Consider the following 19262-nt stretch of genomic DNA (forward strand, 5'->3'; position numbering starts at 1 on the left):
TACCTCTGGGCACATGCACTCATGTGTCAATGCCCAAATACAGACACACACACACACACACACACACACACACACACACACACACATACATGTAAATTAAAATAACATTTATTTTTAATTTTTTTTAAAGAATAATTTAAAAAATAAAGGTGGAGGACAATCTTGGAGAAATACCCAATTTACCTCTGGCTTCCACACACATACATACGCACACACATATATATGCACAAACATGCACATGCATGTGTAAATGTACATGCGCACATATATGTATACACATATATGCATGCATATGTACACGTGCACATAAATATACGTGTGTAAGCACATGTACAAATGCATATATACATGCACACGAATGTGCACATGAATCCACACAAATGCAAACACAAGCACACATGTGCACATAAATGCAAAACACATGTACAGACATTCACATGCATGAGAACACATGCACACGTGCAAACACACACATGTACACACGCACACAAAAATAAACAATAGTAATAAAAGAGAGAGCAGCTGATAAAGACACCCATCTTTGACTTCTGGCTTCCAACTGCATGCACAGATACCTGTGTACCCATATGCACATATGCAACCACATGCACATGAGAACACACCACATATACAAAGAATAGACTCTAGCCATTCACAGTCTCTTCAGGGTACCCTTCCCATGTAAGGCCTGAGATCCTAGAGCCCTGCTGTCCCCTTGTGGCCAGATGTCAGAATTTCTTCTCTCTCCTCTTTAAAACTTATTTCAGACATGTTCTCATAAAACCGTACTCCCTTTCCAGTGTCAATTGTGGTAATCTGTTCAAGTATGTTCGCATTGCATCCAGAGTGATTATTACTTTATCTAATCTCATTACACATAAGATCCTCACGCAGATCAAGTGGGCAAAATTTTACTTTCCTCACTTTAGGGAAGGAAATATTTTTGCTCTACATCTTAAATCACTAATTCCATCTTTATGTAACACTAGCCTTTCTTCTGGGAGTCCTTCCATCGACACCAAACAAAACTTCAACTCTTTTCCTTACCAAACTCCATCCTTGACATCTAGCTGTTCATGGCTTTGCACCTTTTCCCACAGACTCCACAGACGCCATCGCATCCATAGGGTTGTGAGTCTCTAAGCTCAGTGCCTTGGCATTGGAAAGGGGCGTCTGCAAAGATCAGCTGAAGAAGAAAGTGAGAACATGGGGGAAGGCGAGGGGGGAGAGAGGAAGAGAGAAAGAGGAAGAGAGGAGAGAGTGGGGGAAGAGAGGAGAGAGAGGAAGAGAGAGGAAGAGAGGAGAGAGAGAGAGAGAGAGAGAGAGAGAGAGAGAGAGAGAGAGAGAAACACGTCAAGAGCAAAGGGCAACTCAGAAACCAACAACAGAGATGCAGCCTCAGCTTCCTTGAGTCCAGCCCTGCTTTGTGCTTTAGTTAGGAGGCTCCTAATTCTGAGACTCCTTATATTAAACTCTGGATAGAAAGATTCTTGCCAGGTTACCATTTATAACACTTAGAGCCACGCATTTCCCAGTTAAAAACCTTTACACTATTAAGCATACAGCCTAGATCTGGAGGACAGGTCTGATTTCAGAGGTCTGCCCTGCTGTTGTCATGAGAACACACTGTACATGTATTTTGTCTCATCATATGTCCTGGTTTTCAGTCTAGTAATATGTGGTTGCCATAGATACTGCCTCTAAAATGGAATGGGTATTGAATGAAAAGGGAACTCCTATGGCTACTACATCAGAATAACAATAAGACAGAGAAAGGGAAGATGATTATAAAACAACACTCCGTTCATAAATCTTTCCCTGCTACACATCTGCCAGCTCTGGCAGGTTCATGTCGGGAAGTGTGACAAGGTAAGTCAGGTTAAATTGGGAAAATGATGAAGAGATAAAGGAGACAAATGGATGTTGCAAGCTCCAGTCCACACCCACATACCCCTTTCTCTACAGGATCCTACACAATGTAGCTATTTTTCTGGCTTGCCTCCCCCCGACTTAAGAGTCTGTTCTCATATTCTTGTTGTTGTTGTCCGTGGCTATTGTGTTGACTAATAGAAAAGAAACCTATAGTTTTCTTTAGTTTTGATACTTCCATACATGTATGCGATGAAATATGATCATATCTACCCCTTATCTCCCCCTCCATAGCCCCCCATCACACACATACCAACTTCATATCTATTTTTATGACCCAAGTTCAAATAGAACTGCTCATATGTGCAGAAATGTGGAACCATTCACCAGAGCCTGGGAAACCCAGTGGTTATATCCTTAATAAAAAATGATTCTCCCTGTCCCAGTAACTCTTCACTGCCAAAAGCAACTCAGTATGAGTAGGGCCTAAAGATCATCCACCCCATCTCTGCATGGATTTTACCTGACTTGACTTTGTATAGGTCTTGTGTGGGTATTCACGGCTGCCAAGTTTATAATTTGTGGTAGCCAAGTCATGACCAGAGGATGACATCTCCCAGCATCTCCCAGAAACCTCCCATTCTCTGAGTCTTACATTCTTTTTGTCTCCTATCCCACAATGCTCCCTAGGCCTTTGGGGATGAGAGGGAGGGATAATAAGATATCTCTCTCATTTAATATTGAATACTCAGATTCTCGTTCTTAGTTGGTATCTTTCTCCACCAACTGCTATCCACTGCAGAAGGAAGCTTTTCTCACTGAGGTCGAGAGCAGCGCAGACCTACGGGGATAAGCACAAATATTTAGAAGACAATTTGATGCATGAACATTTAACAAAGCAGTATGTTCTGCCCTAGGGCCTGTGGCCTCTGTAGCCATGAGCTTTTGATTAGGATTGCAATACCAGACAAGAAATTCTTTCCTGTGGAACAGGCCTCAAATTCAATCAGAAAGCAGTTAGTTAACTCGTAACATTCGTGCCACGGGTGTGCTGGAAGACACATCTTGTCCGGCAGGTCAACATCACAGCACACAGGAACAAGCACTGGGTTAAAAGACATCAATCTTTTCTCTCCAAAGCAGCCTGCATAATACCTTCTGGCACACTGAAAGCTGGCCATCAAGGAGGAAGTGTCCCAGTTAGTTTGAGATTTCTCTATATCCTACATCCAAATTGTGTGGTATCTTCAGCAATAGAGTCTTAACCATGTAATTGTGGGGAGTAACCATGGGGCAATGGCAGTAACCTACAGGGTTTCAGAGACCCCTGGCTCATAGGACAGTGTTCCATGCCTTGTAGTGCAATTTTTATTTAATAGCCCATGTCTTCTGAGAGAGGCAGTGCCCACCCATGCAAGGCAATTCCATCAAACTCTCTCTCTCTTTTTTTTAAAGTTGTATTTTGAAATTAGATTGTTAATAAATGGGTTTCCATGAGACTTTTTCACACACCATTTAGTTCTGGTTAAGCCATCCACTCTCCCCTTTCTTTGCTCCATCTCCCAGGAGATAACTCAGTGGTAAAAGTGTATAGAGCAATCTCTACCTCTCTCTCCCATCCCGACCCAAAATGGTACATTCCCGAGTGTGAGTCTTAGGGTTGACTTTCTGCGGAAGAAGTTCATATTCGCCCAAAAAGGACGGAACACTTTCCTCCCCTTCTCCCACACTTCTTCACTCCTCCCCTCCCTCCATCATTTTTGAAAGATAGGAAATCAAACTCATCTCTGATTTGTAGAATCTATAGGAAGACAAAAAGAAAAAAAAGGTTTCCTTCAGCCTGCCATATAAAGCCACCATCCCTCCCTACCCCGCCCACCACAGCAGAAGGGACAGTAAGCTCATCCCCGGAGGAGTGAGAATGACAGCAACTGAGGGGGCAGCTCCTCGAGCCCTTCTGACGCTTACTACGGCTTTAAAATCACTTTCCTAGCTAGAGTAAAAAGCCTTCGCAGAACACCAGCACAAATCAGCGGTAACTCCACGGTAACGTCACAGGTCAGAGGTAATTCCACGGTAGTGTCAGGGGGAAAGGGGTTGAATATTTTTTTAAATGTTAGATCTGCAACTGTTCTACTTAGGAAGCAGCACTTTCTAAAATTCATACTTTGACTTTGAGAAGGCTATCATTTTGCAATTTTTTTGAAAAAAAAAGTCAGATATGTAAATTCAAGAGTAGCGAGTACTTATAGTTCATGTACTTATAAATATAAAGTGTTCGTTGCTGGAAAAATTATTCCACACAAAAGCATTTGCCATTTTCTTCATGTTTCCATCTCAGTGAAGTACAATGAAACCTAAATAGATCCAAGTTTACGGTAATTCCAAATATTCCACACTACACAGAAACTTATCTTTGTTTAAGAGATCATGCTTAATGTGGAAAACACATTAAGAATAAGACAGGATTAGACCACGATGAGTGTTTGATGATGAAAAGAACAGAAATTTTATCTGGATGTGAGTGTAGAATCCGGTATCCTCAGCACTCTGGAGATAGAGACGGCAGGGTCGAGATGAGTTCAAGACCAGCCAAGGCCTCATAATGTGACCCTGTCGGGAAGGGGCTTTGATGGAGCTAGGAAGTCTGACATCAAACAGTCGTCCGCATTCACTAAAGCAGGGTGGCTTTTTGCAGCTAAAACTCTCTATCAAAGGGGCTGGGCGTGTGCCCGTTGTAGAGCATTTACCTCGCATGTGCCCAGTCGTGGTTTTAATCCTAGCTAGCACTGCTTTTTTAAAAAGTCTGCATTGACAATGAATGTTTAGAGCTGGGCCTGCCAGCACATGCCCATAATCTCAGCATCCCAGAGCCTAGGCTATACAGAGAGAACTTGTTTCAAGAAAATAAAATTAAAATAAAAACAAAACACCGCACAGACTGGTGTCATTGAAGGTAAGGCAATACAATAAAAATAATAATCTCAAAAAAAAAAAAGGTATCCTACTAGGTAACCAGGGTGAATTATGACCTAAATCCCTGGGGTCCTCACCCATTTATTTTCTCTCCTCTCTGCCTGTCTTTCCTGATTCCACACACTTTTTTCCTCTCTCTCTCTCTTTCTCTCTTTCTCTCTTTCTCTCTCTCTCTCTCTCTCTCTCTCTCTCTCTTTCTCTCTCTCTCTTTCTCTCTCTCTCTAAATAATAGCAGTTAGCGGTCAGTACTTAAGGCAGGCGTTTTAAGCATTTCACTCGTGTTAAACCATTTACCAGAATGCTGCAGGCTTGGTTAGTACTCAGTTCCTTTTCCCGAATGTGGAGCCTGAAGTACGAATGTTTAAGCAGGAGCCACCGAAGGTCACTACAGGTAGTGACTGTGTCTTGTTTACCCACCTGTCCCTGGCAGAGTGCCCTGTGGGTCTCAGTCGTGTTTGTGAAGGAGGTGGTGACCTCGCCTGTGACCTTGCATGTTGCAGGTTTCATGACTTACATCGTGGAGCCGCTCTTCCGGGAGTGGGCCCGGTTCACCGGGAACAGCACCCTGTCGGAGAACATGCTAAGCCATCTGGCTCACAACAAAGCCCAGTGGAAGAGTCTGCTGTCCAAGCAGCACAGACGCAGGGGCAGCGGCCAGGACTCCGCGGCCCCCACATCTGAGACCCTGGAGCAGACGGAAGGCGCCACGCCCTAAGACAGCCAGGTCTGCAGGAGCAAGGCCATCTGACGGCCGTCGCCACAAACCCACCACTCTGGGCTTCGAATGCCACCCGCCTGCCACTTACCGCCTCCCTTCGTTGATCCAAGTGTACAGAAGCCATTGTCACCTCAGCATTAGCTGCCGAAATGAGCGGCTTCGTCCTGTCCCTGGAGCTGATCCTGGGGCGACTGCCCCAACCGAAAAGACCGGGAGTAAGAAAGAGGTGCTTCTGCCATGTCCCGCTCTGGCCCTTGGTCACACTGACTGGCAGCAGCTCCTACGTCCAGAGCATTTTAGGGTTCGCCATCAGACCGCCGACCTGCATGACAACACCAGCATACTTGGAACTGCAAGACTGGTCTTCGTGCCAGAGCACAAACGAGAGTGTGAGAGAGAGTACCTTCTATTTTAATAATAATTATTATTATAAAATAATAATGAATCTTTTTAACTTTTCTATTTCATGCACCAGGCAATGGGTCTAAATCTTTGGACTAAGATTACTCAGTGTACCCAAACCTGAAGAGGGGGTTCACTGTTTTGCTATTGACTCTTGGCCACTTTTAGTCAGAGATTTGGCATCTTTGCGATTTACGAGACCCCGTGTTTCCCCTCCCGTCCGGTAGAAGGTGCTGTACAGTTCATTCCTTTGCACCTCCGGCCAATCTATCTTTTACGGATTCAGTGACCTGTTTATATTCACACGTGTATATTTTCTGTAAATACCAAACGCTACTGATTCCCATGCCAAAATACACGAGTATTATGGGATTGCTACCTGTATAAACAATGGCACTGTGAACAGAATACTGTTAGTTTTAATACAAGAGAATGCATTTGTAAATATGGTATAGAGTTTATTAATATACTGTTGTTCGCAGATAAAGGCCTTAACTTTAAACATCTTTCCTCTTCCCAAAGCTGCCCAACTAAATCTTTAGGGATGTCTTTCTGAACTGCCTGCCACCAATCACCATCTCTCTGCTCTCCTGCTAAGGTCACAAGCCGAAACCGAGTATCGTCTTGGAGGGGACTTTTTGGGGGGAAAACTTCTCGTGCATTCCTCTTGAGGCCATAGTTTTTAGTCTATGGCACCAAGTCTGGTTTCCTCAGAATAATCACACCCTTTCTGCAAGATGGAGGTCGCTTTCCAGTGCAGCAACCTTGCACACTGTTTTAACAAGCCACCGATAAGATTGTGTTTATGTGACTCCTGTTAAAGAACACGGGGTGCATCGACCTCACAGGAGACATAGCAGGTCTCAAAAGCCTTCTATGACCCTGTCATCTAACCATCAGGGAACTCCCTGCTCCCATGCCACACATTTGTCTGTATGGCTACATACCAAAGTCCCTTTGGTCCGTGGTTGGTTGGTGTGCATTTCTTTGGTGTTGATAGTAACTGGAGATTTCCTTTTTTTCTATAGCTTCATGTGAACACCTGCCCAACTATTTAGCTGAATTTCACATTAAGGAAAGAAGCTGTTTCAGTTTTATTAGAGACTTTACCCTCCTAGCAGGTCTTTGTGGTTCATTAGGCTGTAACCAGCAGAGTCAACTTGGGCTGCTGTTTACCACTCTTCTGCAGGCCCTTGGCTGTAAAGTCTAGTGCTTCGGCATCCTTACTCAGTCAAACTCTGCGCACTGAGCCTTTTCTCTATGAGTTCTAGCATAACTAATGTTAGACGGAAGCTACCAGTGCCCCCTTTCTCTTTACCAAACGTGGAACGGGAGAGGGAACATGTCAGCTGTGGTCAAGCCACTTCTCAAGCTAATAGAGACAGCTAGCTCTCATTTCCTACAGGCAACTGATGTGGGTCTGTTTCTCCTGACAATACAAGTGACATGTTAAAAGCTTGACTGGCCTGGAATATGTTCTTGCAGAGAGATTGGGACTTGCAGATTTAAGGTGTTGGAGGGAATTGGAAAGTTGGTTATATTTTTCATTGAAGTAGGCAAGGTTGTCAGAAGGGGCGCTAAGGAAGGTATAAAGGACTTCGAAAATGAGTGGAGGATGCGTTGAAATTACTGATATGGTTGAGAAGGGAGGTTATGGAAACTTAACACTAACTTTTGTTTTCCGTAGCAGCTATGAACTGACTTACGTTTCTTTATTGCTATGGTATTCTGAGGGTCTGAACTTAAGCAAGGCCTCAAACAAGATGAATGGATGGATGGGTGGATACCTGATTCAAACCCTCTCTTGGGGGGTGGGGCTATAGTAGTCTGGCTTTACATATGTGAGATCATATAAAAGAAATCAATTGCTCAGGATGACAAAATAAAAATAGTAAAGAAAACATCGTTTTTAGCCAATGAAATCTCTCCCTGGAGTTAAGGAAGTAGAGTTTGCTTAAATTATGATCATATTGTGAGTTAATTAGGATGGGGCATTCTTAGTAGTTCCAGGTTTATAGGGGAAGGGCTTTCACATTGCAGTTGAGTCCTAAAGAGGAGTTAACAAATAAAACTACCAAATATCCAATGGTTATAAGACACAAATCTAATGAAAATCAGAAGTAAAGGGGGGCGTGCCGCATACATAGATGCACCTTCCTTTTTCTGCCGTCTAGAAACTTGAGCTCCACGTTTGTTGGCAAAAATTAACTGTGAAAACTCTTCCTTTTCCTGCCTGCTAATGGCTCTCAGAAGAATTTAATACAAGTTGTCCAAGTAGCAGTGGAGACACGGCTCTTGATTCGTGTAGCACTATAGCTTTGAAGTCTCAACCTGTTAGTCCACCTAACTCATGTTTAATTCCTTCGTTGCTTGGAAATGAAGGCCTCAAAGAACTGTTTTAGCAAGCCAAAGTCAAGATCTCAGAGAGAGAAAGAGAGAGAGAGAGAGAGAGAGAGAGAGAGAGAGAGAATGAGTACATCACTGTTGGGCATGATAATCAGAGCCTTCTTTTCTTTGCAGTCATTGAATAAACAGTCAGACCTGATACGTGAAACCCTGCAAACCCATAGTTCCCTGTTAGGTTGAGTAAAACCTAGCATTTCTCTGTCTCCCCTCACCGCTTACAGCGTTCCACAAAGGGCCTCGGAGCACATTTGCAACCCCGTCTTCAGATAGCCCTCCCTCTTAAAACACAGCTTGGTGACCTTTTGTGCTGAATCAGATATGCTCACTGACTTTGATTTGGTTATGAGCTTGTATCTCACTGTATTCCTCATGCCTTGTTCTCTTAAGAGCCCATAAAATTGTGTCATCTTGTGTACACATGTAAAGTTTAAAAAAAAAAACTTGTGAGTTTTGCTCAAAATGTGACCGAAATATTCATTGGCATGTCTATCCAGATGAACACTTAAAAATAAAGATTGTTTCTTTAAACTATCACAGTATAAAAATATCCTGATTCTCCCTCGATTGACACATCACCAGTCTACCCAATGGGGATGTTCCTGTTAGGCAAGGTTCAAAGTGCACGGTGCTAAACCTGGTCTGTGTGACTCCTTCCTCCAGGGCTGCAGAAACATCTGGAAAGAGACATCACTCACTCATCTAGCACCAAGTGAGGGAAACGGAACCACACTGAGGTTCAACATTTTGCCAGAATCCTCTATTTTTCTGACTCACATTTCTCAGGTACACATATGAATGAGGATTAAAAACTACCATTAGATAGTCTCCGTACCCATCTTATTAAGATTGCTATTCAGAATCCCACCGATTGCTGAACGTCACCCCACATGAAAGCGAAGCTACTTTTCAATCATGGATGCCTACAACATAGTCAAGACCAAGAGAGAGAGCACAGTGACATCCCAAGTGAAGGTCAGACATGACCCGGGCAAGCCCAGAAACCCGGCTGAAGCTGTCAAGTGGTTGAAACATGTAAGCAACTAACATGTAATGCAGTCCTGGCTGAGGAGCCGCCATATACCTGAAGCTGTGCAGCGTATCGTAATCTGAAAGGACTGCGTCCTTCCAGTAGGATCTGACTGATGTCAAAGAGTCGTGTTAACAGGGACTGCTTCTTTTGTGTTTATTTTTGTCATGCTCTTTTTGGTTGCTTTGGAGATGGGGGTCTCACTCTGTAGACACGTCTGGTCTCAAACTCAGAAATCCACCTGTCCTCTCTCCTGAGTAAAATCTGGATTAAAGGCATGTGCCTGGACATCCAGCCAGGGGATGCTTCTTTTAAAAAAAAAAAATTACTTATTTATTTATTTATAAAAATTTCCACTTTCTCCCCTCCTCCCAATACCCTCCCATTCCCCCCACTCCCTCTCCTCCTCCCTCTCCAGTCCTAAGAGCAGTCAGGGTTTCCTGCCCTGTGGGAAGTTCAAGTTCCTCCCCCTTCCCTCCAGGTCTAGGAAGGTGAGCTTCCAAACAGACTAGGATCCCAAAAAGCCAGTACATGCAGACGAAACAAGTCCCAGTGCCATTATCAATGGCTTCTCAGACAGCCTCCATATCAGCCACATTCAGAGAATCCGGTTTGATCACATGCTTGTTCAGTCCCAGTCCAGCTGGCCTTGGTGAGCTCTCATTAGATCAGTCCCCATGTATCAGTGGGTGGGTGAACGCACCCCTCGCGGTCCTGACTTCCTTTTTCATGTTCTCCCTCCTTCTGCTCCTCATTTGGACCGTGGAGGCTCAGTCCAGTGCTCCAATGTGGGTCTCCGTTAAAGGTCTTTGAGCCTATAATTCGTGATCCTAGAGAAGCTAAATAAGAAGGTGAACCTGAAGAAAATCATATAGTTATCCTCCTGGATATTGGAAGTAGACAAGATTGCCAGGCAAACTTGGGTGTACGGGGGGGGGGGGGGTGGAAGTAAGGGGAGAAGGCTAGAGAGAAGGGGGAGGATTGGGGATGGCTTGGGGGAATGGGATGGGGGAAGGGAGGAAGGATGGTTATGGGAGCAGGGAGGTATATATCTCAACTAAGGGAGCCATTTTAGGGTTTGCATGAGACTTGATTCTGGAGGGGTTCCCAGGCCCAAGGAGAGGTCCCCAGATTGTTCCCTGGGCAGCAGAGGAGAGGGTGCCTGAACTGGCCTTGGTCCATAACCATACTGATGAATATTTTGCATGTCACCACAGAACCTTCATCTGGCGATGGATGGAGATAGAGACAGAGACACACATTGGAACACTGGACTTAACTCCCTAGGTCCAAATGAGAAGCAGATGGAGGGAGAACGTGAGCAAGGAAGGCAGGATCAGAGGGAACCCTCATCCGACGATGCAGGGGATGCTTCTTAAAGAATCAGTGTCATGCCTATGACAGGGCGGATCAACCAAAAAGACCTCCTAGAGTGCAAACGCTAGAGAAAAATAGGCTTCGGGGACAGAAACGAGTTCCAGTCTCGAATAGTAGTCACTCCAAAATTGTGTCCAGACCATAAGACTTTCCCTAATACTGCTGTGGCAATTAAAAGAGAGTGCAGCCAGGCAGTGGTGGCACATGCCTTTAATCCCAGCACTCGGGAGGCAGAGGCAGGCAGATTTCTGTGAGTTCAAGGCCAACCTAGTCTACAGAGCAAGTTCCAGGATAGGCTCCAAAGCTACAGAGAAATCCAAAGCTACAGAGAAACCAGAGAGAGAGAGAGAGAGAGAGAGAGAGAGAGAGAGAGAGAGAGAGAGAGAGAGAGAGAAACTGCATACAGGAACTTATTGCAAATTCTGTACTAACTATAGCCTGCTTTTATGGGTAGGTACTTCCATAGATTCTAGGGGGAAAAAAAGGCAAGTATAGTTTTTAAAAATCTTCTGTGAAGAAAAAAGTTCCTCAAAACAGAAGCATAATCATTGATCCCCACCTGTGTATGACTATGCTCCCAACATCCTAATACTTGCTGGTGATGGCTCTGGTCTCCTGTGTCAGGTCGTAAAAGTTCAGGAAGCTTTTTATTAGATCCACAGGAACATCCATGGCTTGCCCCTCTTAAGAAGCAAGAATTTCATACCACTCACATGTGTTGAAACATATTCTTAGGTATTGCCTCTTATCTTTCCTACAGCAGTACACAAAGCAGAACCACCTCTTAACATCTCAGCAGAGAGGAGATTCCTGCTTCCAGGGGAATGCCATGCACAATCAACTGTTTGAGTAATGACTGAATAAGGAACTTCTTGGCCACAAAGCAGGCTATAATAGGGCTTTTTGTTCTCAATTAAGCCAGAGAGATAGGGGATGGAAATAAGTTGAAGCTGACATGGATGGAAGATTATCATCTTCATTATCAAAGCAAATGATGTGTCATTGATTCAATTACCTAAAGTGCTTCGAATTCTGGTATCGCGGGTGCTGGTTTGATCTTCAGTGTTTCTCCCTTCTAGGGCAGTATGCTGTAGAGTGTTAAAAGTGTGGGATTTAAAACCAGACTAGAATTCAGATGTTTCGTTATCCTCACTGTTTACATCGATGCAGATAACAACCTCTCTAAGTTCTGTCTCCTCGGGTATAAAATGATGATAACACCTACCTTCTGAGGTGGTCGTAAGGTCAAAATTAAACATTGTCCATGGAGATGAAGCCTGGTTTCCAACTAAAAGGGGCTAGATAAAGTCTGGGTCCAGAGGAGGTGCTACAAAGTGAGTTCCAGGATAGCCAGGAAACCCTCTCTTGAGGTGGAAAAAAAGGAGAAGTAGGAACTCAGGGAAGAATGTTAGGTTTGTCACTGAAGGAGGTAGGCAATCGCAACCCATATGCTCGCTTTTATTTCCTAAATGTAATGAAAGTGGCACCTTCCTCTCTCACACCCTTCTGCCATGCTGCTCTCAGGGTCTCGCCATGCTCCCAGACCAGTAGGCTGACCAAACACTGGACCTTCTAAGACAGTGAGCAAAGTGGATTTTTCTCCATAAATTGATTTTCTGATATTTCTGTCAGAATGACAGAAAGCTGACAGACATAGGGATGTCTAAGTCGTAAATCTCTATATTATTCAAGAGAGAAGAGAGAGAATAATATTCAAGAGAGAAGCTGTAAAGAAGAGGCTAAGGGGCATCTTTCTGTACGCTGCATCAATTTTTGTGCAACTGAAAACACTGAGCCCATTAGTAGGCATTTATCATGATCACAGCTATAAGTAGCCAGGCTGATCATGAAAATAATCTTTATATTAATGGCAAAACACTATCAAAAATGCTTAAAGGATGAAGATCATGCTCCTTGGGTACCAAGAGTGCACTGATAAGACCAGGAACAAGACCTTCTCTTTGGTTTTAGTGTAAATACTCCTCAGACCGATCACAGATAACCTGTCTAGCACTTCCCTAGAACTGACAAGAACTCAACAAAGAAAGTTTGGTTAAATAAATTTCAAAAGCCTTCCAAGTGCTCAGAAATTCCACTCAAAACCTACCTATGGCTGTTTCCAGTGGGCCTGCCTCTTGTAACTTGATCAGATTCTCTGCGGCTGTTAAAGCCACAAAGGGCTCCAGGGAGCCTAAAGGTAGCTGGAAGAAAGTGTGTTCCTAAACTAACGTTTCCCTAATTACAGAGCACTGCATCTGCTAAAAGGTTTGTGAAACTGTCCCCCGAGAAAAAGAATGACTTCGCTGTCAAGGAAGCTTAAAGAAATCTCATGGAGCGAACACATTCCTCTCTGGCTGCTTTTTTTAAAATATTTATTTATATAATATTCTGTCTGTGTATATGACCGCAGGTCAGAAGAGGGCACCAAACCCCATTATAGATGGTTGTGAGCCACCATGTGGTTGCTGGGAATTGAACTCAGGACCTTTGGAAGAGCAGGCAATGCTCTTAACCTCTGAGTCATCTCTCCAGCCCTCTGGCTGCTTTTCAAGACTCTCCCAAGACATCCCAAGATAGTAATCCGTGCCTGTGGCTCTAGCTTGGGACTGAAAATCACAAAGCGAAGCCTCTCTTAACTGTCCCCACCCACCACGACCACCCTATTTGTATTGAGCAAGGCACTTACTAAATAGCCTTAAATTTGTGATCCTTCAACCTCAACCTAACAAGTCTTCTGGCATCACTGTGCACAGCCAGCTTAGTGGCTGGTTTTAGTTCTCGTGTGTGTGTGTGTGTGTGTGTGTGTGTGTGTGTGTGTGTGTGTGTGTGTGTTTCATTGTTATTAGTATTGTTCTAGTTTGCTTTCTGTTGTGTGCTAGAACACCCTGATCAACAGAAACTTCAGGATGAAAGCGTTTATTTGGCTTATACTTCCAGGTCATACATAGTTGGTCCATTATTAAGGGAAATCAAAGCAGGATCCCAAACAGGAGCTTGGAATAGAAACCTCAGAAGACTGACGCTTGCTGGTTCACCCCCTAACTGGCTTATGCCTCGGTAAGCTTCCTCACACAGCCCCAACACCTGTATGAGATAGCACCTGTCAAGAGATGGTGCCACCCACACGTACTGAGCCCACCTGCCTCAACTGATAACAAGACAATGCCCCACAAACATGCCCATCGGGCAGTCAGAGCTAGGGAATTCTTCAGTTGAGGTTCCCTCTTTTTAGGTGACTCTAGTTATGTCAAACTGACAGCCGAAGCTACCTAGCACAGATGCATAAGCGTGCATTCTTCTGAGGCTGAGGTGTAATAATTGTTCTTAATGTCACTGAGTCTGTGGTCTGACTTTACCTCCTACCAAGATGAAGAATGTTTCCAAATACCCGGACCCCAGTTTTTCCCCTGTAAAATAATGGGGAAAGTGTAATCTGTCATAGGACTTGGAGGACTCAAAAAGTTCCCTCATTTAAATCATTTTGAGCAACGCCTCGCATGCAGAAAAATACTCGATTCATCAAATGCTAGCAAAACAAACTTCTCCATTTCCATCACCTTCACAAATGCGCTTTGGTAAGCTTTTCAATAACAGAGATTTTTATTGTGTGCTCTCCACTTATAGCATAGAAAGTCATGATTTTTTTTTCCTTTGAGACATGTTCTCACGATGGAGACCTGGTTAGCCCGGCACTATGCAGACTCCACTGACCTTCAACTCACAGAGATCAGCCTGCTTCTGCCTCCCTAGTGCTAGGATTAAAATCATGTGCCACCACACCTCGTCCAAATAAATACTTAGGGAACATATGGTTGATAAATTGAAGATTGTATCAGAAGAATGTTAGCATTAAATCCAAACTAATAAAACTCAATTTCAGGATCTGGAGAAATGGCTCAGTGATGAAGAATTCTCGTTGCTCTTGCAAAGGACCTGGGTTAGGTTCCCAGCACCCACAGGCCTCTTCTTGCCTTTATGGGCTCCTGCACACACATGGGGCATGCACACACACACACACACACACACACACACACACACTTTTTAAATTGCAGTAATAAATTCCCCAATAATTGAATTCAAGTCCATGATTGTGGTCTAGAAGGTACTGAGTGTTTCAAGGAATATGGTTTAACAAGACCATGGTTTATACTTTCTTTATCCCTGAGTATTCTGGAACTCGCTATGATCCTCCTGTCTCTGCCTCCCAAGTGCTGGGATTAAAAGTATGCACCACTACCCTGGCTCCTGAGTTTTTGAGAATACTCTTCTGAGGAGAGAGCTAGAATAGATTCCACTGAGCCTTGATATCCAAAGAACTTTAAGTATTTTCTAACCGTTCAGAAAGAGACCTGAAGAAATACCACTGAATTCTCCCCTCTGCTACACTTGCACAACTCCGCGTGGTCATGTTCTGACCAGGAAATGGCAGAAACAGATTCTATTGCTCGCCTTTGCCAAAGAACATGAGAGCAGCAGTGAGACTAGAATCCTCGTTAAAACACTTTGGAGGGACTAAAGAGATGACTAAGCAGTTAAGAAACCCGACTACTCTTTAGAAGGCTAGGGTTCAGTTCCCAGCACCCACATGGTGGCTAACAACCATCTGTAACTCCAGTTCCAGAGAATCTGACGCCTGCCTCTGGCCTCCAAGGGCACCGAATGCACATAGCCCACAAACATACAAGCAGGCAAAACACCAATACACATAAAAAAAATAAATAAATAAATGGTGTGGGACAATGGTCTGTAAATAAATACTGATTGGCCAGTAGCCAGGCAGGAAGTATAGTCGGGACAACCATACAGGAAGTAGAGGCAGGTCAATGAAAACAGGAGAATTCTGGGAAGAAGGAAGCCCATTCCTTTGCAGTCCTGGCCCAGCCACAGAAGAAGCAAGATGTGACTGCCTCGCTGAATAAGGTACCAAGCCATGTAGCTAGCATAGACAAGAACAATGGGCTAATATAAGTTACAAGAGTTAATAAGAAGCCTGAGGTAATGGGCCAATCTATAACTAATGTAGACCTCTGTGTGATTTCTTTGGGACTTAACGATTACGGGAGCAGGACAGAACAGAAACCCTGACAACAAATAAATCTCTAAAAATTCGAATTCACAACCCACCCTATTCTATTTCCCAATTAGCAGGCATAAAAGCAATATGATCCTGAAACTAAGCCAAGAGGATGGGCAGGATCCACTTACAGAGTCATCTCCTCTAACTTCTCAAGGCTGTAGTTTAGTTTGAATTTTCCTTTTAAACTTTCGTCAGCATAAGTTATTTGTAATAATTTGTATTTCCATTTGACATTTTTATAGACACATGCAAGACACTTGAATCATATTTACTTTACCTCACCTTCTCTCATGGAGTTCATTTTCACTGTTCTGGGGCAGGAGTTTGGTTTGGTTAGTTGGTTAGCTGGGGAGTCTGGCTTAGGGTTTTGCTGGGTTGGGGAGAGGAGGTGGGGGGTTGTGGTTTGAGGAATGTTTGTTAAGCCACAGATTTCTGTATGTGTCTGTTTTTGTGTCAGTAGTGTGATGTTTCGGTCATGGCTCTGAAGTACAACTGGAAATCTGGTTTTGTGATGCTTCCAGCATTGCTTATTTTGCTCAGAATTACTCAGGCTTACCGGGCCTTTCGTTCTTCCTTATGAATGTCAGGACTGTCTGCTTTCTGGTTCTGTCAGGGATGGCATTAAATCCGGAATTGCTTCTGGAAATGCTGCCACAGTGCTAATTCTGCTGACTTGTTGTGAACTTGGAAGATCTTTCCGTCTTCTAATGTCTACTGTAACTTCTTCCTTTCACGTTCTAGAGTTTTCTTTGTACAGTTCTTTCATCTCCTTCCCGAGGCTGTCTTCTGAGTATTCTTTGCGGTCAAAATTAATGGGATTGTTTTCCAGATTTGTTTTTGCAGTCTTTTGCTTTGTATATAAAAAAGTCTAGCAATTTCTTTATGCTGATTTTGCATCCTGCTACTTTGTTCAAGGGTATTCTGTTTAACAATTCCCTGATGGAACTGGAGTCCTTTTTAAATTTAATTTACCTTATTTGAGTACAAAAACATGAAATTCATTTTCTTAACTTTTTTTTAAATTTTATTTTACATCCCAACCACAGTTCTCCCTCTCCCCCTCCTCCCCCTCTCCTTTACCTCCCCACCCCCCAATCCATCCTTCATCCATTCCTCCCAAAGGGTAAGGCCCTCCCATGGGGAGTCAACAAAGCCTGGCACATTAAGTGGAGGCAGGACCGTGTCCCTCCCCCACATATGAAGGCTGAGCATGGCATCCCACCATAGGGAATGGGCTTCAACAAGCCAGTTCATGTACCAGGGATAGATCCTGGTCCCACTGCCAGGTGCCTCATGGATAATCCAAGCTACACAACCTTCTCCCACATGCAGAGGTTCTAGCTCTGTTCCATGGAGGCTCCACAGCTGTTGGTCTAGAGTTCGTGAGTTCCCATGAGCTTGGTTCAGCTGTCTCTGTAGACTTCGCAGTCAAAACGACTCTGAGATACCATCTTACACTTGTCAGAATGGTTAAGATCAAAACTACTAAGGACAGCTTCTGTTGGAGAGGATGTGAAATAGGAGGAACACTCCTCCACTGCTGATGGGAGTGCAAACTTGTACAGCCACTTTGGGAATCAGTATGGTGGTTTCTCAGAAAATCGGGAATAAATCTACCTCAAGATCCAGTGATACCACTCAGGCATATACCCAAAGGATGCTCAATCACACCACAAGGACACTTGCTCAACAATGTTCAAAGCAGCATTGTTTGTAATAGCCAGAACCTGGAAACAACATAGATGCCCTTCAACCGAAAAGTAGATAAGGAAAATGTGGTACATTTACACAATGGAGTATTGCTCAGCTATAAAAAAAAATGACATTTTGTAATTTGCAGACAAATGTATGGAACTAAGAAAAATCATCCTGAGTAAGGTAACCAAGACTCAGAAAAACTCACTCATAAGTAGATACTAGATGTAAAGCAAAGGACAGTCAGGTTACAGCCCACAACTCCAGGGAAGGCAGGTAGCAAGGAGAACACTAAGAGAAATGTATGAATCTCAGGGAAGAGGAAACAGGTGAGATCTCATGGGTAACTGGCAGGGGAGGCAGCAGAGGGGAGGGATTGGGAGGGTTGAGTTGGGGGAGGGGTGGAGTGGGAGAGCAATGAAAGATATATCTTGATAGAAGGGAATCATTATGGGGTTAGGGAGAAACCTAACCTGGTACTAGGGAAAGTTCCAAGAACCCACAAGGATGACCCCAGTTAAGACTCCTAGCAATAGCAGAGGGTGCCTGAACAGGCCTTCCCCTGTAATCAGATTGGTGACTACCCTAACTGCCATCATAGAGCCTTCATCCAGTAACTGGTGGAACAAGACAGAGATCCATAATCAAGCGCAGGCTGAGCTCCAGGAATTCAGTCGAAGAGAGGGAGGAGGGAGTATATGAGCAAGGGAGGTCCTGGAATCTTTTAAATAGAAGCTCATGTCACTTCCAACAGAGATCATTTGACGTCCCCCTTCCCCACTTGTGCCCCATTTCTTTCTTTCTTTTGCCTTATCAGTCTGACTAGGTGTTCAAACACTATACTGGAGTAGACACGTTTGCCTGGTTGCTGGTTTAAGAGGGAATGCTGAGGAGGTAACTCATTAGCTCATTGGTGGGGTACTTGAATAATGTAAGCAAGGGCCTGGGTTCAACTTCTACCTCAGAAGAGTGAAAAGCCAGAGCGCACATGTTTAGTTTTTAACCATTCTTTTTCTTTATTCCTTTCTTTCTTTCCTTCTTTCTTTCTCTCCTTTCTTTTCCTCTTTTTTTTTATTGGGGGGGGTTGGTTGTTGTTGTTGTTGTTGTTGTTTTGGTTTTTTTTTTTTTTTGAAGACAGGGTTTCTCTGTGTAGCTTTGGAGCCTGTCCTGGATCTTGCTCTGTAGGGCTAAGCTGGCCTCGAACTCAGAGATCTGCCTACCTCTGCTTCCCAAGTTCTTGGATTAAAGGCATGCGCTCCCACCGCCCAGATTTTACCATTCAGTACAATATTGTTTATAGATTTATCATGTAGCCTTTACTATGTTAAAATAATATTCGTTCTCTTTCAGGTTTCTTTAGGGCTTCGTTCATGAAGGGATGTTGAACTTTGTCAAAGATCTCTTCTGTCAATCCTGTGATTTCTATCTTTGGTTCTACTTGTTTAGTGAATTACCTTTATTGATTTGCATACACTGAACCAACCTTGAGTCTTTGGAGTTAAACCAATTTGATCATGGTATATGATGTTCTTAATGCATTGATTTGATTTGGTTTTGTTTTGGGGATTTGCTGTTGTTTTGGAATCTTTTCATCTAAGTCCATCAGGGGAATTGGTCTATACTTTACCTTTTTTTGTTATGTCCTAATCTGGTTTTGATGCCAAGGTAATAGTTGAGTCCAAAGCTAAGTTATAATTCCTTTTTATGGGATGATC

At 43.6% G+C, this 19262-nt stretch overlaps 1 protein-coding gene across 4 annotated transcripts in view; it reads left to right on the forward strand.

Moving 5' to 3' along the window:
* Positions 1–8902, forward strand: part of Pde7b (phosphodiesterase 7B) — a 319484-nt gene extending 310582 nt beyond the window's left edge. For all 4 annotated transcript variants that reach the window (XM_085689065.2, XM_048425265.3, XM_087911509.1 and 1 more), the window contains one exon: positions 5346–8902. In XM_085689065.2, the coding sequence (XP_085545191.1) occupies positions 5346–5560 (215 nt within the window). In that variant the 3' untranslated portion in view covers positions 5561–8902. The remainder of the gene's footprint in view (positions 1–5345) is intronic.
* The last annotated feature ends 10360 nt before the right edge of the window (positions 8903–19262 follow it).

This window comes from Myodes glareolus, chromosome 1 (assembly GCF_982192425.1).
Source record: "Myodes glareolus chromosome 1, mMyoGla1.1, whole genome shotgun sequence".
Taxonomy (NCBI): Eukaryota; Metazoa; Chordata; class Mammalia; order Rodentia; family Cricetidae; genus Myodes; species Myodes glareolus.